We start from the raw sequence: 24099 nt of genomic DNA on the forward strand, positions 1-24099 counted from the left end.
CTAACAGACTATGATTTTTTTTTAATAATCTCAACCATCTATGTTCTTTTTTTATAATTCTGAATTATTATTTATTAATTTAATTATTAATATTATAAATAATCATGCAAATTCGAATTCATGTCTCTTGAATAAAATAAAGATGTTTTAACTTTTTTTAGTCCACCATCGAACTACGTTTCATTTATATTTGTTGTAAACTAAATTATGAGATATTTTCTCAATCACCCTGTAAATTTACAAAAATTGATATAAACACATTTTAATTTTTTTTTCGTAATTAAATAATTGACATTATGTTTATTTGATTTTTAGAAAATTGATTTTCACACCAAATTTTTGTTAGTTTCTAAGGATGGTTCAAATTGAAAATTAATCAACTGCCTCATAGTTCAAAGGTTAATATATGTATTTTCCGAAGACAAAACATGTACAAGTTTTGAATAAGAATTTAGATAACTTACTCGAACTGGAATCCAACTTGAGAATGGAGGTCCGATGCCAATTGAGTGCTGCAAAATCCGAGCCCCCATGAAAATTGAGCTGCAAGGGGGCTGGGTTGTGGAGGGAGATGGAGAGAGATAGAAAAGAGAAGGGGTGCTGTTGAGAACCCTAATTTATTTTACTACTCTTGACCTTTTATAAAGGTTTCAAAACTATTATTGAGTAAACCTTCATTAATATTTTAACAAAAAATCGACGTGAGAAAATTTGAAGTTTTTTTAGATTAAATTTGGAATGAGAGGAAATATAGAGGAAGATATTATTTTTAAAATGGTAAAATTTAGTTGACAATGGAGAACCAAATTTGATTAACAATGTAGGAAAACTTTTAGAACAAAATTAACGATATAAATTTTTATTGCCAATAAACAGCCACATTAATTGTCACGTCATTAATTCTTTATGTTCAAAATACTATTCAAATTGTATTTTGAAACCTTTACGAAAGATGAAGATTGGTATAGAAACATTAGAAATGAGTAGTAATTTTTGTAATCTAACTTAAATTATATATAGTTTTTGTTAAGCTCAACGATAATTGACACCTATCTCTAACTAAGAGATCGTGAATTTGAATTCCCTACCCCACTTATTGTACTAAAAAAAACATATGTATAGTTTCGGTTACCTGCCTAGAACCCAAAAATTCCATAGGAACGAAGAGAGCACTCAACGATTAAAGAAATTCCATGAATAATATCAATATGAGAATCTCCTTTAAGATGCTCATCTCAAACGCTTTTAGATGCAATCTCCAAGTGAGATCCCTTGTTCGATACGGGCATACCATTAAGCCAGTTTCGTCATTCACAAAATTTCTCCGTCTATCAATCATACAAGCACGGGTAGTAAGGAAAGTCAAAGATGTTATGCTCTTTATCCCTCAAAGTTCGGATATTGCAGGCAGCTAAACCACGACAGAATTCTTGTTTTCACATCGCCTAATAGTGTCAAGGAAAGCAACATAAGCTTAACTCAACGATAATTGACACCTATCTTCGACTAAGAGGTCGTAAGTTCGAATTCCACCCATGTTTTGTATTAAAAAAATAGGGTCAAGAAGAAAGTGCATGCCATTCTACCACTTCATTATAAGATCATTCAAAAAGTACAAACAAATGGTACCTAGCAATCAGAAAGCTGCGTGAGACTTTGGTTGGCTATTGTTATTAGATGGCTCCATATTTGTTCCACATTCAATCTCTGCTATGTCATCGTGCATTTGCTTTCAATTCTGAATCTGGAACTCGTCATAAGTGATAACATCATCGCCTGCATCTGATTATATTGTAAATTGCAATTGTGAAATCGCACATCTTCTAAAACAATAACGAAATTTTAGGGTTTGCGACTGTGGAATGGAAATACTATTGAGACCTTCACATTCTTTTTTTCTAATCAGACCAACAAATATACTTTACAGAAGTAAAAGTGTAAAGAATATACGAAAAGAAGTTATGAAGATAAACTTGGACACAGGAGTCCTTCAGAATCATTAATCAACTTCAATGCATAATGCAAACATGCATACATAGTTCTTAATCGGTCATTAATTTCGAAAAGATAGAAAAAAGGATCCGAATCTATTCCATTAATTACCGATTCATATCTCGTAATCGCAGCTAGATAATAAAATCGAACTTGCCTTTAAATCGTCCTCCTTCGCTCATCTCTTCGCCATTCCATCTTCGAAGCCCTAATTTCTTCAACAGAAATGTCTCAATCCGTGAACGAGAACGAGGACTCGAGTTCCATCAAGAGCACAGACGACTTAAAAGCCTTCATAGAGTCTATCATGGATAATAATCTGAAGGAAGAATGCTCCGATCCGGAGAGACTCACCAGCAAGACCAAATCACTCGAAGCAGAAATAATCTCAGTCGACGGCCTTGATCCGCTCGCAAATAGCGAAGCATCATCCTCATCGGTCGAAGATTACAGTAGATTGCGATTCTACGATTTCGAGATGGACATGGATGATCAAGGCGCAAAGGATCTTCGCACTCCCATGGCGGGTGCTGTGGAAGAGAAACGCGGAGGAGATGGTACTGTACTGGACTTGGAGAAAGACCGCGGGAGTAAATCGTGAAGCAGGCGCGCGATATTTGACTATATATATGTGTGTAACGAAAATAAAAAATGGCCCCGATATTAGATTAAAAAAGAAAATTATTTTTAAAACCTGGAAATTCTAGCAGGCCAAGCCCATGTCTTATATGGGCTCCAATGGGCCTGTTAACAACTCGAGAATATTCCGATTCTTTTTTAATTCTGAATCTTTCCTGTAATTAGTATCTCCAAGTCTACTAAATACTAATGTACAAATCCCTTTAAATATTCATATTTATATAAGTGACAAATTCTTATAAAAATGTGAGAGATTCACCCACCGATTCAGAAAAATTCAACCAAATTTCTTATGTAATAGTGGTATATTAAAATATTTTTTTAACCGTCTAGCATTTTCTTTTAATAATTAAGGTGCTTATTCCATTTTTTACTTTATTTTCTCCTAAATTAGACTTGTATTTAACGATTTCATTGGTAATTTTTTCGTATTTGAAAATTTAAATATTTGAAAACATATTTGAAATTTTAGTCGGAAACAATTTTTCTGTTTTTTTTTTTGCCTAAAATGTTCTTAAAGGCTAACACAAAGTAACGTTTTTAAGCTTAATTTTCAAATACCAACAATCAAAAACCAAAAAATTATTAAATGACACCCACTCCTATTAGAATTTTAAAAATTTATTTACCCCATCCAAACAAAAAAGTCAAATAAAAATATTCACCCTTGAAAAACCACTTTAAATCATAAACTATCTAATAAACGTGTACATTCTTCTTCGTACTACTCTCACTCCTCTATTTTATTATTATTCTCATTTCTTCAATGATGTATTCAATTTTTCTTTTTTAACGTATTCATCTATAAAATATTCCTTATAGGTTTTTCAAATTGCTTGGTCCTACTTATATCTCTAGAAAATAAATGATGGGGTTTGGTCTTCTTAGGAAAGGAAACTAAAAGAAAAGGTTACGATAAGAAAATAAGTGTTTTTTTTTTTTTGAGAAAAAGATAAAGAAAATAAGTTGTGCATGGAAAAAGTATTGTTTTAATTTCATATTTGTAAAGTTGGGGGCCCATATAAAATTCTTAGCGTGGAAGAAAATGCTAAAATACAGAGGGAAAAAAAAGGTAACTTTTTTATTAGGAATTGGATATTCAAGTCTATGATTGTCCCAATTATATGGCATTTTGGTGGCCTTTTAAAAGTAATGTTTAAAGTAATGCGCACTAAGAGTGGTAAAAAGAACAAAGGCACGTGCCATTGCCAGCCAATCATCTTTTATATTTTATATTTTATTTTTCTTTATTATTATTATTTTAATTCCACCTAACAATATTGCGTAAACCTGACCATAATTCTGGTTAAAGTACTTTATCTCCGATCAAAAGTTGTGAATTCGAATGTTCATCATGTTGTATTAAAAATAACAATTCTATCTCTAAAATTACCTATGATAAAATTGAAAATAAAGAAACTAAAATTAACCTTCTAAGTTAAAATGAACAAAAATAAAAAGGATAAAAGAATATTAATTTTAACTTTAAAATTTTTAAATGTTTATTTTAGTCGCGGAATAAAATTGTAGCTCTACTATCCTCTTAGCCAATCTATGTTGCCTCACTATGCATATTTAAAGTATCATTAATTGTATGTTAAATAATTGATGACATTGGAATAAGATAAATTTTATTTTTTTCAAGTGTATAATCTAAATACTTCGAAAGTATAGAGATGAAATAAGTCTAAAAACTCCCCGACTAAAATAGATATCTTGAAAGTTTAGAGATCAAAGTAAAATAATCCCGATAATTCTAATAGTCAAAAAATCAAAACAAGATTAAATCTGATGTAGAAATATTACGAATATTATTTTTAGAAGTAATTTTAACGGGTGGGGGATCGAATCCATAACCTCTTGCTTGAGATATATGTCTGTTGAGTTATGCTCCATTTGGCCTATAGCAATATTTTAAAGCAACAAATGAAGATTACCTACAATATTGTGGTTGAGGACATAGTGCCAACGAATTTACTATTTGTCTCCATTAATCGTTTGAACATCCACCTGAGAAGAATCAATTCCAAGTTGATTGACAATCCATGATCAACTTATTTTGATAATATTCCACTCCAAGAAAAGTCGTAAATACTCTGTTTTAAAGGAACCAAAAAAGCTTTACTGTTATTATTACTATTTGGGGTGGATATTTAAATGTAATCTGAAATATATATCTTGAGGTTAACAATGGTAAATTTTGTTTTTTCTTCACGGGAGGTGGGAGTTAATAAACTGTCTTTTATTTGTGTTGTGCATAAAAAAAAAAAAAAAAAATCTTTTTGGACGGTGAAATTGATTGATTTTTGGGCACTGCGAAAGGTAAAAACAGGGAATTTTAGCCCAACCACCAAAAGTTTGGGAACTCGAGAGGGGAAAACAAAACCGAAATTGCAAAAACTACACATTTCTTTAGTACGGTACGACAATGCTATAGAGATCTAAATTTCATACAAACTTAAAAAATTGTTGCAATTAAAATTTTAGATATTGCAAAATATACACACAATTCCAACCTTAAACCATAATGACTATTATAATCAAATTATTGAAATAAAAGATTGTTATAATTTCATGGATAGTTTTGCAATTTTTTTAATTAATAGGCATAAGGTAAAAGATGAATATTCAATATTAAAAAAAAGTAATATGTATTTTATTTCTCGAATGAGTATTATTTATAAAATAATTAATAATTAAAGTGAAATTATAAGTAAAAGATTTTTTAACCAAATAAGTGAAAGGTTAGAGATTAATCCACAATAATTAAAAATTTTCACGATGATAATGTATTTGGGAGAGAATTACAAAAATTATATATAAATCAAAAACTACTTTTGATGACATTAAAAAAAAAGTAATGGTATTTTTATAAACATATTTATTTGATGCAATTATATTATCAAAGGCAAATGAAATAGTTACCAAATAAACTATATTTTTATTTATTTACTTTCTATGTTAAAGCCACATAATTTCCAACCAAGATGCTACGAGTTCGATTTCCCATCCTTACCTATGGTACTAAAAAAACTATATTTTTATTTACTAAAAAACTAAAAAAAAAAGGAAAAAACAACAGTAACGTTACCCAAAAATACCAATAGAAAGTTTGGGATTGAAAGTTCGTTGAAGTTGAGGGACTAATTTGCAATATGCTCGTCCCACTAAATTGTTTAATAGCAGTAAAAAGCCCGCGCATAACCGCTTTCCAAACGCGCTGAAGAACCTGTACTCTACAGTCCCGAGCTCAGAGACGACGCAGAGAAAAAGAGAGAAGAAATCAAAGTTGAATCCCACAGAAAACTCTCTCCAAAAGCAAAAGCGAAAAAGTTTCAGACCCAACTTTTTCTTTTCTTTCTTTCTTTTTTTTTTTTGTTTGTTCGTCACAGACACCCAGTAAAGCGCCATTTCCAAAAAGCAAACCAAGACTTCCAATGTTCACCTCATTAAGCAAAATGGGGAAGAACAACAAGAAGAAGATTGTGCAACATATATACTCTGTTTCCGCGTCTTGCAGCACTCTTCCATTCCTGACCCATCTCGCTTCGCAACCATGGCTGGAGAGATCGTGGTCTCCGAGCCCATTATTGAAGCTGAACCAGCGCATGCCACCTCCATCACTAGGTCAATTGCAAGCGGAAGCGGAAGTGGAAGCAACACTCGTGGGATGGATTATAATCCTGAGCCATTCGAGAGTGAGAGATTGCCCGTCTCCCTGGCTTCTGAGATTCAGAGGTTTCTTCGAGTGGCGAATTCGATTGAGAGAGAGGAGCCTCGGATTGCTTATCTTTGTAAGTCGTTGCGTTTTCTCTTTTCTTTTGTATTGGCGGTGAGTGGGTTTTCCACTGAAAGAAAATATTCGGTCTAATTACTAGCTATCAGGATTCAGGAATTCTTGTCTTGTACAAAAAGTTATGTCCTGGAAAATGCCGATCATTCATTTTTCCAATAAGAACATGGAGGAATATTCCCCGCCCTTTTTCGTTTCCGAATTAGTTTTTCCTTTTCGAGATTCTTGGTTGAATTTTGCGCCAGGTTCCAGGGATTCGTTGTTACGAAAGATTCAGAATGAAGGAATATTCTGACATTTTTTTTAATACTCGAATTAAGGGCGTTTAGTGAATTATATGTTACATTACACGGAGTGATGAGTTTCAATCAAGAAGTTGAAGTGGATTTTAACTCAGGCACCGTGAATTGTGTAGTATCTTCTTTCATTACTTTAAATTATTGTTCCACGAGCACTCTTCACGTTTGACTTACACTATTGTTCGTAGTTCAGCACATCTCTTTGACAAAGGGTTTCTTTTTTTCATTAGGTCGCTTTCATGCATTTGTGATAGCTCATAACCTCGATCGAAATTCAAATGGGCGGGGAGTTCGGCAACTTAAAACCGCTCTTCTACAACGACTTGAGCAGGTAGTTAATGACACCAAAGTCACATGTACAGACATTTAAGCTCTGTAGGTTGCAGTTTCCGTGCTACTTTGGTTGCACTCTTAACATATTGTATTTAGCTATTGCCAATTTAGCACAAGATGACCGAAGCTGAAATAATTTCGCTGTCTTCGATAGAAGTTACATTCTGTTGAGATATATTGACGTTGTTATGAATTGTAAGCAAAGAGCCAGAGAGGAACAGAGCCATTGACCGCAGGACTACCTATACTGGACATTATTTGTTGAGTTTTCTCATGACAGAAACTGGCTAAAACTTGTAGGGAAGAGAAGTCCATTTCTTCTTATGTTTATCTTGCATTACATGTTTCAGTAGATGTATTTTATATGGTTATTTATCTGTCAATTTTTTTTCATAACAGAAACATACAATCAGGTGTGGTAAACAGAAGTCCATTTGAGTTTCGATTCAAATATCCCTAAATCTGAACTTACTTATCTTGTTTTAACATTTGCACTTTGTAGGACGAAGAAGTTACAATTCAGAAAAGGAAGGAAAAAAGTGATGCTCGCGAACTTAGGCGAGTTTATCATACATACAAGGATTTCATAATAAAACATGGTGGGGCGTTTGATTTTGATAACAGGTAAAGAAGTTTGTATCTCAGGAATATACGCCTACAAGGTCAAGTTAACACCGCTAATTTTATGTGAACCAGTCATAGAGAGAAGTTGATAAATGCACGCAGAACCGCCTCTGTATTGTATGAAGTCTTGAAGACCCTCACAACTGCAGCTGCTCCTCAGGTGATACATCGTTTCCTCGCACGTAATTTGAGTGATTAAAAAGTCCTTTTTTATTCGTTCCAATTTCATTGTGTTTCTCACACTGCAGGCACTTTCTGAAAGAGACGATGCCCATTTGAAGACATTCTATGTACCCTACAACATTCTACCACTTGACCATAGGAGCATTCAGCAACCCATTATGCAGCTACCCGAGGTGTGTTTTTGCATGAATAAGTTTATTTATTATTGTTTCCATCTAAAGATCGATCGTTCAGCCCAGTTAATGAGACAAGATCTTGAAATTGCATGACGTGGTGCTGCTACATCCTTGATATGCAATAAAGTTTATGATAACTAACGAATATATTATTACACAGATTAAAGCTGCAGTTGCGGCAATTTCCAATGTTCGTGGTTTACCTTCAGCCCAAGATTTTCAAAAAAATGGGCCCTTTACAGATTTGTTTGATTTTCTTCAGTGGAGCTTTGGCTTTCAGGTCATCAACTCCTAATCCATCTCTCTCTCTCTCTCTCTCTCTCTGTGGGCGGTTTTCTTAAATATGTTGCCGAGTGATATATACAACTACATTCTTTTAACTTAACTTTTGGCAAACATGAGAAGCAAAACTGGTAATTCTAGTTGTCTCACAGTCTCTGTTTCTACTTTCAACTATTCATAAATTTCTTGATAATATATTGATGCTGGTTTTTCCATCAGAGAGATAATGTGGCCAACCAGAGGGAGCATTTGCTTCTACTCCTTGCTAACATGCAAGCTCGACTTACAAATAAGCAGACATCTAGCTCAAAGGTACTTTTCACTTTAGTTTAAAAAATATTAGGAAGTACTTTGTTCAATTTAGTTTATCTTTTGATCACTCTGCTTGTTACTTTTCTTCATAAAGTTAGGAGATAACCCATTGGATGAATTAATGAGAAAGTTCTTCAAGAACTATACACATTGGTGCAAATTTTTGGGGAGGAAAAGCAATATAAGGTAATAAATAGATCTGGTATGCTTCTTTCTCTCACCTGAGAAGCTGTGCCTCCGGTTCTTGAATTTACGAGCTTGAAAGTACGATTTTTACTAATTTACATTAATGGATATTGACATGTCATCAAGTGTATCCTTTTACTCAGTGTTTATCCTCCTTTTTTATTGACGCAGTGTTAATTGCTTCTTTTTGTAAATCACTTTTATTTATGTAAACCACTTTTATTTTACTATTGATTTGTTGGTTAGAGTGCTTGGATTTTTTATACGCTAAAAAGAATCTTACTTGTCCATGAAGGTTGCCTTATGTGAAACAGGAAGGTCAGCAGTACAAACTTCTGTACATTGGGCTTTACCTGCTTATATGGGGCGAGGCTGCAAACTTGAGATTCATGCCGGAATGTCTCTGTTATATTTTTCACCATGTAAGTTAAATAACTGATCCTCTCCTGTTTGGAGTTTAAGGTATCATTTTACTTGTTTTTGAGTTACATTCTATCCAACTAATTATATTTAGAGTACTCTGGTGACTACTTGTGCATGTATCAGTTTTGTTATATGGGTTAACCTAGTGATGTTTATTCCATCAGAAGTTTACTTTCTACTTCCTAGTAGTTTGCGAGAACTGTCATGCTAGCAATCAAATAAGTCTCTTACAATTTTCTACCCTGTATTCCTTCAGATGGCATATGAGTTGCACGGCATGTTGACCGGTGCCGTAAGCTTGACGACATGGGAGAAGGTCATGCCAGCATATGGTGGAGGAACAGAGTCTTTCCTTAAAAATGTAGTTACCCCTATTTACACGGTCATAAAAGAGGTACTTCTTCATTGCACTCTACGTTTGAGTGATTATGTTTCCTAGCAAACTAATACCGTTAAAATTTGAAGGAAGCTGAGAAAAGCAAAAATGGGTCAGCCAACTACTCTACATGGAGAAACTACGATGATTTGAATGAATATTTCTGGTCAGTAATAAATTCAATTATGTTTCTGTTTACTACTTTTGTTGCCTTTAATTTTTACTCTTGTATTTCTTCAGGTCACCTGATTGCTTTGAATTAGGCTGGCCCCTGCGTTTGGACCACGATTTCTTTTGTGTAAAAGATTTAAATAAAAAAAATCCGAAGTTTCCCTTTTTCTATCATAAAAAAGTGGAAGAAAGAAAGACGGAAGGAAATGAAGATGCTGAACCAGTGGTAAGCTAAATAATTTTCTGCAATTACTTATAGGCCGCAGTGCATTTATATATTTTCAGCATTTCCTGGATTCAATTGCTAGCATAACCTTTAATAAGAGGATCAAAGTTGCTTTAGAATCATCTGTTTCATATTAAAGGATGGTATTATTCTGGCTTTGCCATCAACCTTTTCCGGATTTCTGTCTGGAAATTTGAGGTTTAACATCTGAAATAGTTGCTCATACTTTTGTTAGTAGACTTTCCCTACATTGAGCTTTTAACTTGGAAGATGCCTAACTAGATATTTAGCATATATGAGATATGGATTACTCGGACTGGAGTGGAAGGGTTTACCAGGCGAGTACTGTTTGTTAGAACACTACCTCCATTCATGTCTACATGTTTCTTTTGCAGGCTTCAAAGGGTGAAGTTGGTGAGCGGAAGTGGTTAGGAAAAAGCAATTTTGTAGAGGTTCGTTCATTTTTACAGATCTTTAGGAGTTTCAGAAGAATGTGGAGCTTCTATATTCTGTCCCTGCAGGTGGGTTGAAAACCTTGTGTGAGTAATTGGCTAATTTTCTGTCTTTTACTGTGGTTCTTCTCTGTTCATGCTCACCTTTTGCATCGCAGGCAATGATAATTATGGCATTCAATGAATTGGAAACTCCACTTCAATTATTTGATGCAGTCATATTTGAGGATGTCTCTAGCGTTTTTGTTACATCTTCAGTACTTAAATTGCTGCAAGGTATTTGTCATTTCTCATCTGTTGCTTCTGATTTTGATTCAAAGTCACTATGTTCTCTATACAGTATCCAGTGGCAAGGAAAATAAAGAAGTGGACAAATGAATTAGTTTCTGAAGGTGGAAGTTTAACTGAGAATGAGATTGTTAATCATGCGACTTCCTTTTTCCAATCACTATTTCATAATGAAAAGAGGGCAAATTTAAAAATTTTAAATAGAGGGGAATCTGTTTTGGAGTCACGAGGAACTTCTTAAGAAAGAAGACCTTTTGACTTACGAAGAAACTAGGCAGTCTTGATTGTGGTGGTGTTAAATATCTTGGTCTAGATGTGTACTCCATGGCCACTTTTCAGTTTTCAATAATGTTTTAAAAAATATTTAACGGTCTCTTGTGACTCGAATCCCCTCAACACTTTATTAATGTAAATTTCGCTCTGTCTCTTTCTGTATATCTTTTTTTTTTACCACAAATTTTTCTGTATCTGTTATGGAAAAATATTAATAAGAGTTACGTGAAAAAGAAATCTCTTAATTGTTGCTGTAAATTTTCACGTAGAAATAAAGTGAATCCATTTGTCTGGTAATAAATCTAAATGAGATCTGGCTTGCAGCAATTCTTGAGATTACATTTACGTGGAAGGCCAGGCGGACTATGGGGTTGTCTCAGAAAAGGAAATATCTGATGAAGCTTGGTGTAGCAGTAATATGGACCATTGTTCTTCCAGTTTGCTATTCATATTATAGGAGTAAATATACATGTTACACAACGAAGAAAGGGAGTTGGGTTGGAGAATGGTGTTTCTCTTCCTACATGGTTGCTGTTGCAATTTACCTAGTCAGCAATGCAGTTGATCTGGTTTTATTTCTTGTTCCGGCAGTTGGCAGGTATATTGAGACTTCAAATGGCCGTATATGCACTGTTTTGTCCTATTGGACAGAGGTAAGTTCTAAATGGTTGAAATAAACCACTTACAAAGTTTCTTGCTATTAAAGATCCTGTTTATGGTAATATATTCTCCTTATTGTGCGCTTCACGTTGTTTGGATTTAAAGCCTGATCCTGACAATCTCTTTTATATATACACAACACAATTATAAAAGTAAGAAAATACCAAATAATTTGGTGTGCAAGTTGGAAATTGTTTACCCTCTGGCTTCATACCCACTAAACTAGGAATGATATATCAAGATTTCTCACATGGTCACCATTCATCAAGATTACTCGGATGAAGTTTAGAGTTGGAGAGGAGATAGCATTTGATGGTTTCCTTATGGGCTTCAAAACATTAATATTTAATCCTTTTAAATAAAATTCCTACTGGTATTACTAAAATATCGGATTTTGTGCTGCATGGTGTAAATGTGCTTCTGAATTTTAGTTTTGGAGGGCGTCTATTCCTTTGTTAGGTTTGTAAGAAGTGCAACAAAGTCCCACATTGACTGGGGAAACATATGTGAGAGATAACGTCTCCATTGGTATGAGGCTTTTTGGGTGAAACTAAAATCAAAGCCGTGAGAGTTATGCCCAAAGCGGATATTGACAATATCATACCATTGTGGGAAGGGCTCCCAACATCCGTTACTCCTCAGATTGTTAAAGAAACTTTCACCTTCTTTTTTTTTGTGCATTTTGGCATAATATTGTTTCCTTTCAGTTTGGGGATCCCTTTAATCTTATACTAGTTTATCCAAAATGGAAGAAATTTTTGGTAAGTTGAAAAATGTGAGCAGTTCAAAGAGTAAAAATCTAAGTGGTGATGTTCCATGTACGTCCCATTGACAATCTCAACCTGACATCCTTAATTGATCTCTTTCCCCCCAATTTAAAAATATTATTTCCCCTCTCGTAAAGCATCTTAAAAACTGGAAACCTGTAACTGGTCTTCTCCTCTATGGAACCAGACATGTTATCAATGATTTATAGAAATATTTTGTTCCAATGACATCTTCTGTCATGGTTTCTTGCAATATTCATGTTATGGTTCATTTCCTGTGTTCATTTAATACAAAAGTTTTGTGGGTTTTGTTGTTCCATCCAACGTTCGTTTTCACTTTTCAGCCTCAATTATATGTTGGGCGTGGAATGCAGGAAAGCCAAGTATCGATGCTGAAGTATATTCTAAATCTTTTACTTTCATTTTAATTGCTGTATTTTTCCTAGTTACATTTGTCCTAAGGTTTATTTCTCTTATTATGTAGGTATACACTATTTTGGGTACTTGTACTATTAAGCAAATTTTCCTTCAGTTACTATTTTGAGGTAAGTAGTACCATGCTGCGCTTTTCTTTGCATTTGGTAACTAAACATAGAATAACTAATTCTTACTCCCTGAAGTCTCTCTCTACATTTAAGCAGCGTCTGGAGTGAACTCATGTAATGAGTGAGAATAATGTGAGATTTTGATGTAAGTTTGATGGAGTAAACTAGAATATAACATATATTCCCATACAGGTGAAGATATCTAGTGCATCATGTAAATAATACTTTTATTAGTTTTTAATGTATTAACTGTAATTTTGTTTTAAGTTCGAATCTATATCATAACTGTTGCATGCTTGAAGTAAAGAACAATCTTACTTGCCATGAACTTTACTAAAGGATCAGAATATGGTTTTTATTTTATGCACTGTGCATATGCAGATTAAACCACTCGTAGAGCCAACAAAGAGAATAATGAAAATTGGTGTGAAGAAATATGACTGGCATGAGCTTTTCCCAAAAGGTATTCACGATTTTTTTTTAGGTGTTAGAGTTCAAATTGAACTGCTATTATTTTCTTGATATCCATTGGGAAACGTGTTCCATTTTGAGGTAGATTTTGGACCTCTTAAACGGGCCTTTTCAATAATGGACTATCTCTGGTATTTTGTATTTGATTCTAGGTTAATTATTTCATTAGTGTTTGATATTAGTTTCAACTTCAAGTAAATTCAAGAATTGTTTCTTGAGAATGGATATTTAAAAAATTTTAGTAAAACTTTTATTGATGTAACAAACCAAATATTTATGCTTTTATCAAGGAGGTTATAATCACCATGGGTTGGCCTAGTGATCATTGGTGTTAGTGGTGGCCACCTATCTTAGATTTAATATCCTACAAGTTTTCTTTGCATCCAAATATAATAGAGTCATGTAGTTGTCCAATGAGAGTAATCGTAAGCTAGTCCACAAACTCATGGATATCAAAAAGAAAAAAAAAGGTATGTTATACAAATGTTAATTTCTTCTAGAACATAGTTAACTCTGTTTTATTATTATTATTTTTTAATTTGCAACAATAAACTGATCTTTTGGTGATGCTCATGGGGGTTTCATTCCTAGACTGGTACCAATATTGAAATGACTGTTATCAATCACAATTATTTTCCCCTTCAGGTAATGTGTTCGTTGTTTCACTTATCTGCTAAATTATTGTCTTGCAGTTAGGAGTAATGCGGGTGCGATTGTGGCTATATGGGCTCCTATAATAGTTGTGAGTTTTGCTTAAAATATCTGCTGTTGTCTCTTACGCAAATTTACGAGCGTTGTAGTTGTTTCTATTTTTACGTAACAGAGTACTTGGACATAATAAGTATTTAATGGAGGGAGGAGGGAGAGGGAGGAGGGAGAGAGGGAGGGAGAATGATTTACTGTATGGATAGTTGTATGTTTAGTAACTAATATTTTTACTCTTTCATACTCTGCTCAGGTATATTTTATGGATTCTCAAATATGGTATTCTGTGTTCTGTACGATCTTTGGTGGTCTATATGGGATTTTGCATCATCTTGGTGAGGTAAGATATTTCTTGATCCATTATGAAGGAAAATTATGGTGGTCTCATACAGTGATTTGCAGATTCGAACATTAGGAATGCTGAGAAGTAGATTCCATACCTTGCCTTATGCATTCAATGCTTGCCTTTGCCCACCTTTGTTGAGAAGTGATCAAAAGAAAAGAAAAGGTTTCTTCTTCAATAGGTTTCAGGTCTGCAGCCTTGATATTCACCTTGCTAAGATCAATGTTCTATGACTATTTTTTCCCCCAAATTTTACCTTTCAATTGTTTGTCTCAGGCTTCTGAAAACAAACATCATGGTCTTTCCAAGTTTGTTGTTGTATGGAACCAAATCATCAAGAGTTTTCGACATGAAGACTTAGTAAGCAACAGGTGATCCTACTTAATTTATTAATTTTTTGGTAATTGGCTAAAGTGCTAGTGATATGGTCACTGAATTAAATCGTCCATGTCCACTTCAAACATAGTGCAAGGTTTTCAGAATGGGCCAAAAATCAATAGAAAAACTTGCAGAAGTTCAATACAGATGACTGAACACAATGGTGATCTAAAATATGCAATCAATGTACTATGAAACCCTCCGCATGTGATGGACCAGATTAGGATGAAAAATGCATTTCTTTCCACAACATAGAAGTAAAAATCTAGTTTTGGTGCAAAAACCAACATACGGATTTTGATGTATAGCGTAACCATGGATATTTCTACTGAGGAACACGTGAATCAAACACATTAACTCCAATAAATGTAACCATCCCCTCATAGGAAAACCATTTTCATTAAGAGGAAAAAAAGTAGAAGAGGAAACAAGGAGCATCCAAACATAAATTTAATTTCAAAGGAACACAGGTTAAATCAGTAGAACTGTTTTCTGGAAAAGAAGTATATTAAAACACAGGTCAAACCTAACAAAGGAGCTTACAAACATAAATTTCTATAGCTTGGATTATTTGTGATAAAAAGCAAAGTAAAAAGTTTTTGATGCATCAGTTCAAAAGAAGCTTGGATAATTTCTATAGCTTTTTAGTATCACTGAAATTTTTATCTTCAGGGAGTTGGATTTGATGACAATGCCAGTGTCGTCAGAATTGTTTTCTGGTATAGTTCGCTGGCCCGTTTTTCTCCTAGCAAACAAGGTAATTGATTGATGTTCAATTTTTATTTCCATGTTTATATGTTGTTTTTCAAGACTAAGCATAAAAACAAGGTAATTGATCGATGTTCAATTTTTATTTCATGTTTATATGTTGTTTTTCAAGACTAAGCATGTTATACTGTTCATGTAGTTTGTAACAGCTTTGAGCATTGCAAAAGAATTTGTTGGGAAGGATGCCAATCTGATTAAAAAGATTAAAAAAGATGAGTACATGTATTCAGCTGTAAAAGAATGCTACGAGTCTTTGAAGTACATCCTTGAAATCCTTATCGTGGGAGATCTGGAGAAGAGGTGGAGAAGAAAGCTTTCTTTTTACCTTTGTTTTCAAAAAAGAGAAGAAATCATTCATTTATAGCTCTTTCATTGGTGTGACTTCTGGTGTTTATCTTATTAATATTCTAGGGTCATATCTGCTCTGATAAATGAAATTGAAGAAAGCATCAAAAGATCTAGTCTTCTTGAAGACTTCAAGATGAGTGAGCTTCCAGCTCTACATGATAAATGTATCGAGTTACTAGAACTTCTGGTAATTCTACCATGAAAACAAAATTACGATGTTCTTGTAGAACTTTTTGAATAAAAAACCCCCACTGATGCAGTTAACTGTTTTCTAGATTCAAGGGAATAAGATGACTCGGGAAAGAGTTATAAGAGTTCTCCAAGATATATTTGAGCTTGTAACCAGTGAAATGATGACCGATGGCTGCAGGTTTGTTTCCTCATCAAAATTTCTCTTCAGATTCTACCAAATGTTCTACTGTCGTCCAATCTTCCATATTTGGTGAACGCAGAGTACTAGATCTGGTCTATGCTTCTGAGCAAATAGAGCACGACTTCATTGATTTTTCTAGACATATAGAACCACAACTATTTGAATCCTCGCCTAGCAAGGAATCTATTCATTTCCCATTGCCAGAAGATGATGACTCTCTCATAGAACAGGTGAAGTTTATAAACTTTCCTTGGTCAGTCCTAAAAATCATGCTATAAATTGATCAGCAACATGAATGATTTTTTTTTTATAAAGTTTCATGGGTCAACTTCCATGTAAATGCTATTTTGATATGAAGTTGTCTTGTTGCAGATCAAGCGTTTTCAATTGTTGCTCACTGTCAAAGACAGTGCATTGGACATCCCTGTAAACTTGGACGCTCGAAAGCGCATTTCATTCTTTGCAACGTCAATGTTTATGAATGTACCCAAAGCCCCTAAAGTAAGCAATATGATGTCATTCAGGTTAGTTCTCTCCTATTTATATGTTAGTCCATGAAACCCAAGTAATATTGTTTGTTTAGAGAAAAAAGGATATTCTATTTACTGCATCAATGTATTAGTTGCTATTAGTTTTTTAACTTGCACATGATATGTCGTTATTCATTTTATCTTATATTAAAATGGTTTTTTAAAAGAATGGGTATATTTCAAATATTTAATCATGTTACAGGCCTACAAATTTTTATAAAGTAAATTGTGCATGCATTTGAAGTTGAACTTTCTATACCAAATTTTTTAATAAAAAATATTTAATATCAAGTTTCCTATTAGTTTATTTTAGAAAATCAATACATGAATGTTGAAATGGCTGTTGGGCCACATGTATTGGCAGTAGGAATTCTTGCTGCCAAGGCATGAGCGAAATAATGCTCAGGGAAATATTGAAGTTTATCAGTAGAAAGTAATTTTTCCTCTCTTATAAATTGTAATTGACATTGACGTTCGTTCTAGGTTAGATAGTTTGAAGAAAGAATCTCACTCTGATCACCCTAGTTTTATGGGAATTATTTCTGTACTGTCTTTTAATTTTCACACACCTTCTAATATTTCTTGTAACATTGAAAGTATGTTGATTGGTTTATTGTGGGGAGGGAGGGCGAGGATGATGAGATAACTTTGTCAATTGAAAAACAGTTCCAAAACCTGAACTAGAGGACGCTGAGATACTTGCATAGTAAAGCATTTTCCGGTACATAGTTGGGAACTTCACACTTTACCTTTTCGTTATTGATGGATTGTTCTTTAAGACGTGTGCAATTGATCAAAAGCAATCTCTTATATAAGAGAGTTGATATCTTATTTGTTTCTCAGAAAATGAACTTTGGTACAGCATTTTAACTCCATACTTCACGGAGGATATAAATTTTTCATTGGAAGAGCTTCACTCAAGCCACCAGGAAGTCTCCATCATATTTTACATGCAAAAGATATTTCCAGGTTACCATGGCATATGCTTTTTTTTTTTTTTTTCCTTTTTTGGCATGTGATTTTGGCCATGCCATGTGATTTTGGCCTTTATGCCATGTGATTCTTGTGATGAAACGATATATAAAGCTTCTTTAAATTTTTTCCTTTTCAGACGAGTGTAAAAACTTTTTGGAGCGACTTGGTTATGAAGATATGGAAAAACTTAAAGATGATGGGAAAGAGGAAGAACTTAGAAATTGGGCCTCTTTTCGGGGACAAACACTGAGTAGAACAGGTAAGAAGATATTTACCATTGGATATGAATGATAAACTTGCCGGTCAAACTTTTATCACTATATTTTCTGTGGTTACAGTAAGAGGAATGATGTACTATAGGGAGGCATTAAAACTTCAAGCTTTTCTTGACATCGCAGAAGATGAAGGTCAGGAACATTGAATTTTAGTTATAGTGTCAACAGTTATTTTCTTAGGAGTAGGACTAGCTTTTGAATAGAAAATATAGTGATTTCTGATGTCTCATACTTCCACTTGTTTCAAAGTCTTACTGTGCGACTTTATTACTGCATTCAGATATTCTTGAAGGTTATGATACTATTGGGAGAGGAAATCGTGCATTGTCTGCTCAAATAGATGCTTTAACCGATATGAAATTCACGTATGTGTTGTCCTGTCAATCTTTTGGAGCACAAAAAGCTGCCGGTGATCCCCGTGCAAAAGATATTATTGACTTGATGATAAGGTAACTTTCTTCTCGGAAAAAAAAAGCTATTGCAAACTTTGAAGGACTAGGAACCATGACTCTCATCCTGCCTAAATCTTCCTTGAAGGTATCCATCTCTTCGCGTTGCTTATGTTGAGGAGAAAGAAATGATGCCAGACAATCCGAAAGTTTATTCATCTAAGTTGATTAAAGCTGTAAATGGTTTTGATCAGGTGAGTATCATCCAAATATTGTAAAATTAACATATCATTGAATAATCCATGAATCATTTCATATGAAAATATTTGTTCATCCCTCTTTTAAGTTGGAGATGATAAAAAGACATTTGAACCCAGCTAGCATGATGCATAATGACTCTGTTGAGTTTAAATGATCCTAAAAACATGATTAATATATTGTTCCTTGTTCCAAAAAAAAAAAAAGATTAATATAGGTTTCGAAAGGCACTTTTCACTGTTATAAGAACTTAAGCACGTGTACTGGATAATGAAGCTTTAAGGTTAAATGTACTTTATGTAGTCTTGTTCAAAGATATCATTACTTATTTTTGTGTCAACAGGCTAATGTACACAATCCTAATTTAAATGAGTACTTGATTCTTGCAAAATAATATCTTACATTCTTTTTATCTTTCTGATATTGTTGCATCCTAACATTGTAAACAATCCAAAATTACGATACAATTTGAAAGAGTTACAGGAAACATAGTTGCAATGCTTAGATACATCATACAAGGTTCTGCTCTCTTTTCTGATAAGAGGACTTCATGCTTGGAAGGCTTAGATAAAAAGAGGAAGGCTGATAAATCTTATGTGATTGCAAGCTTGTAACAATTTGTATCATCATTAATTAAACTATAATTGAACTAATTTTTATCATATAAATTATAATCATTCATTACGAGTAAGGATCATACATCCTTGTTCCTAAATGATCGAAACCATGGTTTTCGGTCTGCCTTATGGCATATAGATTCACAAATTCATTAAAGGACACTACTATGATATGTCTTCTAGAAAATTAGTTGGTAGCTTTGTTACCTACTTAAGTTGTAAGCCGCAGGATATGTGCAATTGAATTTTATTTCACTTCCTTGTAGTTCGTCCAGTCATTATGTTATAAATCTTGCCACGGTAAATTCCCTTTTATAGGAAATATACAGCATAAAACTTCCTGGTCCGCCACACATTGGAGAAGGGAAGCCTGAAAATCAAAATCATGCCATAATTTTCACACGTGGTGAAGCTCTTCAAACAGTTGATATGAACCAGGTAGGTTTCCCTCGATTAACGCGTCTGATAGTTCCCATGCTTGTTCTTATGGTGTGTGCGCGCTTCACCAGGATAACTATTTGGAAGAGGCGCTGAAGATGAGAAATCTTCTTCAAGAATTTTTTCAACCCAAAGTACGGAAGCCTCCTGCAATACTGGGTTTAAGGGAGCACATATTCACTGGAAGGTCAGATTAACTGCATTGATCAAATCATGACACAGCAACACTCGTCAGAAAGTAAAAACTGGTGTGATCAATAAAATTTGAAATATATGAGGGGATTGCTAAAAATAGAACTTACTTTAAATGTTAATAATTTCAGTGCTGGTCTCAACCATTGATGACACCAGCATGCATATAAAAGCCAATAATTCTCAACAAATTTTTCAAATAGTTGACTTATTGTAATTCGTATTTGAATTCATTTTGATGTGAGTGTGAGTATTTGAAACAGTATACAGATTTGCTTTTGTTACTTTCCATTTATCTGATACTTAATGATTATAGTAATGAGTGATAACCAGATAGATATTATTCTGTACATAATTTGTTTTATCTTCTAAAGATGGAAGATCTTTTCCATGAAGGAAATGCATACCATGGTTGTGATAATTATACATCGTTAAATAAGCTGTGTTTCTGTTTATCCTGAATTGCAGCGTTTCTTCCTTAGCATGGTTCATGTCATATCAAGAGACGAGCTTTGTCACAATTGGTCAGAGAATTCTTGCCAATCCTCTCAGGTAAATGCATGTTGGTCCTGTGTTCTTATTAGCCAAGATAGGGCAATAAACGGGGGTTGAGCTTCATGTAGTGGCCCCTCCCTCCTCTCTCCTGGCACTAATCATTCAGATTGGTGATTAACAATAAATGCAAAACAGCGAATCGGAAAGCAATAGTCATGTTTTTGTCTTTTCATGTGCTAACAGTGCATGGCTCTTGCTTTTATTACCTCTTTTCCAGTCAAGTTCTTTGACACTATTTTTTTTTTCCTTGAATGAAGTTCTTCGACACTATTGAATGACTAGTCCAGCCTTTTCCTATTATTTCCTGATTTTTTCAAAACTATTTTTGAATGTTTTCTTCAGGGTACGATTTCACTACGGACACCCAGATGTATTTGACAGGGTGTTTCACATTACGAGAGGTGGCATCAGCAAAGCATCAAAAACCATTAACTTGAGCGAAGATGTTTATGCTGGTAAGAATAAGTGGCTCGATTCTGTCCATACTGTTGAACATTGCTGATATGTGAACACTTCTTATGGATAGGATTTAACTCTACATTACGTCGGGGATATATTACATACCATGAGTACATGCAAATAGGAAAAGGCCGTGACGTAGGGCTGAATCAGATCTCCAAGTTTGAAGCTAAGATAGCAAATGGAAATAGTGAACAAACTCTAAGCCGAGACATTTATCGCCTTGGGCAACGATTTGATTTCTTCAGGATGCTATCTTGTTATTACACTACAATTGGATATTATTTCAGTAGCTTGGTAATGTAACTCTCTTTATTGCATATTTACTGTATTAGTACCATGTCATGTCACTGATTAGTTTCGTAAACTGTCTGCCAATTCACTGCGCACAGATATCAGTACTTGGAATTTATGTTTTCCTCTACGGACAACTATATCTTGTTCTTAGTGGGTTGGAAAAAGCTCTTCTCCTTGAAGCTAGAATGCAGAACGTCCGATCTCTGGAAACAGCTCTTGCTTCACAGTCATTTATACAGCTTGGGCTCCTTACAGGCTTACCTATGGTCATGGAAATTGGACTTGAAAGAGGATTTCTTACAGCGCTCAAAGATTTTGTCCTCATGCAGTTGCAGTTGGCGGTTGTTTTCTTTACTTTTTCACTTGGAACAAAAACTCATTACTTTGGCCGCACAATACTTCATGGGGGTGCAAAGTACAGACCTACTGGGCGTAAGGTAGTGGTCTTTTATGCCAGTTTCACTGAAAACTACAGATTGTATTCAAGAAGCCACTTCGTTAAAGGATTCGAGCTACTGCTTCTGTTGACTGTCTACGATTTGTTCAGAAGATCTTACCAGAGCAGCATGGCATATATGCTGATCACTTACTCCATTTGGTTCATGTCAATCACTTGGTTATTTGCACCATTTTTATTCAATCCCTCTGGATTCAGTTGGGGCAAGATAGTAGATGACTGGAAAGAATGGAATAAGTGGATTAAGCAGCAAGGTGGTATAGGAGTTCAGCAGGACAAAAGTTGGCAGTCTTGGTGGGATGAAGAACAAGCCCACCTTCGTCATTCAGGACTTGTTTCCAGGTTGATTGAAGTATTTCTCTCATTAAGGTTCTTCATGTATCAGTACGGGCTCGTTTATCACCTTGACATTTCCCAGCATAGCAGAAATTTACTGGTTTATGTGCTTTCTTGGGCTGTGATTGCTGCAATTTTCTTACTGGTCAAGGTAAGTTCTCCAACTTTCTTAAATTTTAAATTATCTTTGCAGCCTCCATCCTTTCCTTCAGCATCTGAAGTTAAATATTTTCAGAAAAATGGTAGGAGCGTTCATGACCCATTACTGTATCATAGAAACGGAAAAGTACAACAGATGCTTTCATCTTGTGACCTTTCAGGAATAGTTAATATCTTTTTTTCAGCATTTCAAAACCTATAGCTTTAAGTGATTTGCCCTCTAATGCAGCTTTATGATCGATGCAAAAATCTGGACAAGGATTGTGTGGATCCTATGGCCTATGGGATATAGCATTAGTAAAAAATAGTTCTTTTTTTAGCATCTATTCAAGAAAAAAGTTGTCTGTTTGGGTCAATGACATTGACATGATATAAATGCTGCAAATACAGGCAGTAAACCTGGGGAGGCAGCAGTTCAGTGCCAACTATCATTTTTTATTCAGACTATTCAAAGCATTTCTCTTCCTCGGCGTTCTATCCGTAATTATTTCTCTATCCGTCGTCTGTGAATTATCTCTGAAGGACATGGTCATCTGCTCTCTGGCCTTCCTACCAACTGGATGGGGATTGATTTTGGTAAGGTTGAACGTTCCTTTTCCCCTTCCCTTCCATTCTCTCTCTGGTTTCTTCTGAGTTTTGACCGTTACTCTTGTTGTTTTAGTTTGCACAAACTGTGAGGCCAAAAATAGAGCACACTTGGCTGTGGGACTTCACCAGGGTTCTTGCCAAATCATACGACTACGGTATGGGCGTCGTTCTCTTTGCACCTGTGGCTACTCTGGCATGGCTTCCAAATATATCAGACTTCCAGACTCGTTTCCTCTTCAACGAGGCGTTCAACAGGCACTTGCATATCCAACCAATTATTGCTGGCAAACAGAAGCACAAGTGATGATCATTTGAGTGACTGATTGTGTTTAAGTACATATTGTATAGTCATAATGGTGATAAATCCTCCCACACAGAAATTTTAACACTTTAGAAATTTATGTAGTTGGTAGTGAGTCAAGATGGGATATAGGAATACAAAGTTTAGATGTCAATGATTTGAATAGAGGATCAGTATATTAAATTGTACCATAAAGCATAGATTCATGTTTCATAAAATTCCATAATAATGTTCTTTAAAGTGGCTTCAAACAATTCTTTGTTGTGCTCCATCATCTCATGGATGAGATGTCAAATATTTGCTCAATCCTCTTCAATACTCTTTGGTGATGTAGTCAATTGATACCATGGAGTACCAATATAGGCAAACATAAATTTTTGACATTCAAAACACCCTACTTTTAATTTCAATGACGTTTTTTCTTAATAGTAGAAAAAGCACATTATTGAAAGGAAAAGGTAAAACATAAATTTGGTTTTTTTTAATAAATACTAGAAAAGAATTAAATGAATACTATACTCACTCGAGTAGACATATTAGGGTAACGTATGTAATCAAATGGTCATTAGAGCTCGAAACAAAACAAATAAAGGTTCTTTAAAAGTTTTTTTTATTCACAACCTCTTTGTTGGTAATATATTTAATATAGCGGTTACGATCTCTTTCCAAAAAAAATGATGATTACTATGATTGATCACCATCAGATTTGAACTTAATATCCCAAAAAAAAATTTTCATCAGGATTAAGGGTGTGTGTTTCCAAAATCACTTTTATTATTGTCAAAATCACTTATCTTCCCATGTTTGACAAATTAAAAAACTGATTTTAGGAGAGTTGAAAATGATTGATTTTTAAAATATCACTTATGTGATTTTGAAAAATCAAT

General features: G+C 34.2%; 1 protein-coding gene and 1 long non-coding RNA gene across 3 annotated transcripts; one reads left to right on the forward strand and one right to left on the reverse strand.

Moving 5' to 3' along the window:
* Positions 1-1517: 1517 nt before the first annotated feature.
* On the reverse strand, positions 1518-2782 carry LOC111006375 (uncharacterized). Its single transcript, XR_002600867.2, has 2 exons — positions 2150-2782; positions 1518-1782 (listed from the first exon to the last, which is right to left on the reverse strand). It is a non-coding gene; the product is annotated as an uncharacterized LOC111006375 (long non-coding RNA).
* Positions 2783-6078: 3296 nt separating this feature from the next.
* Positions 6079-23466, forward strand: GSL04 (glucan synthase-like 4). 2 transcript variants are annotated; one of them, XM_088119580.1, is made up of 41 exons: positions 6079-6425; positions 6954-7054; positions 7559-7680; positions 7753-7840; positions 7929-8036; positions 8200-8319; positions 8541-8633; positions 8728-8819; positions 9115-9241; positions 9499-9636; positions 9708-9784; positions 9859-10015; positions 10411-10536; positions 10626-10743; positions 11353-11681; positions 12800-12852; positions 12940-13000; positions 13382-13463; positions 14164-14213; positions 14430-14516; positions 14579-14707; positions 14796-14890; positions 15570-15654; positions 15805-15965; positions 16077-16200; positions 16289-16383; positions 16466-16616; positions 16759-16910; positions 17779-17885; positions 18028-18150; positions 18230-18298; positions 18447-18615; positions 18704-18809; positions 19749-19868; positions 19940-20055; positions 20529-20612; positions 20958-21070; positions 21142-21371; positions 21467-22315; positions 22714-22899; positions 22985-23466. In XM_088119580.1, the coding sequence occupies exons 1-41, from the start codon at positions 6188-6190 to the stop codon at positions 23213-23215; spliced, it is 5862 nt and encodes a 1953-aa protein (XP_087975706.1). In that variant the 5' UTR covers positions 6079-6187; the 3' UTR covers positions 23216-23466. The 2 variants fall into 2 exon arrangements, with proteins under 2 accessions (XP_087975706.1, XP_087975707.1); XM_088119581.1 differs by lacking the exons at positions 6079-6425; positions 6954-7054; positions 7559-7680; ... (2 more) ...; positions 8200-8319; positions 8541-8633 and having other exon boundaries at positions 8735-8819; positions 9134-9241.
* The last annotated feature ends 633 nt before the right edge of the window (positions 23467-24099 follow it).

Source organism: Momordica charantia, assembly GCF_013281855.1.
Source record: "Momordica charantia cultivar OHB3-1 chromosome 11 unlocalized genomic scaffold, Mcharantia_2.0 BLBB01000011.1, whole genome shotgun sequence".
NCBI classification, from domain to species: Eukaryota; Viridiplantae; Streptophyta; class Magnoliopsida; order Cucurbitales; family Cucurbitaceae; genus Momordica; species Momordica charantia.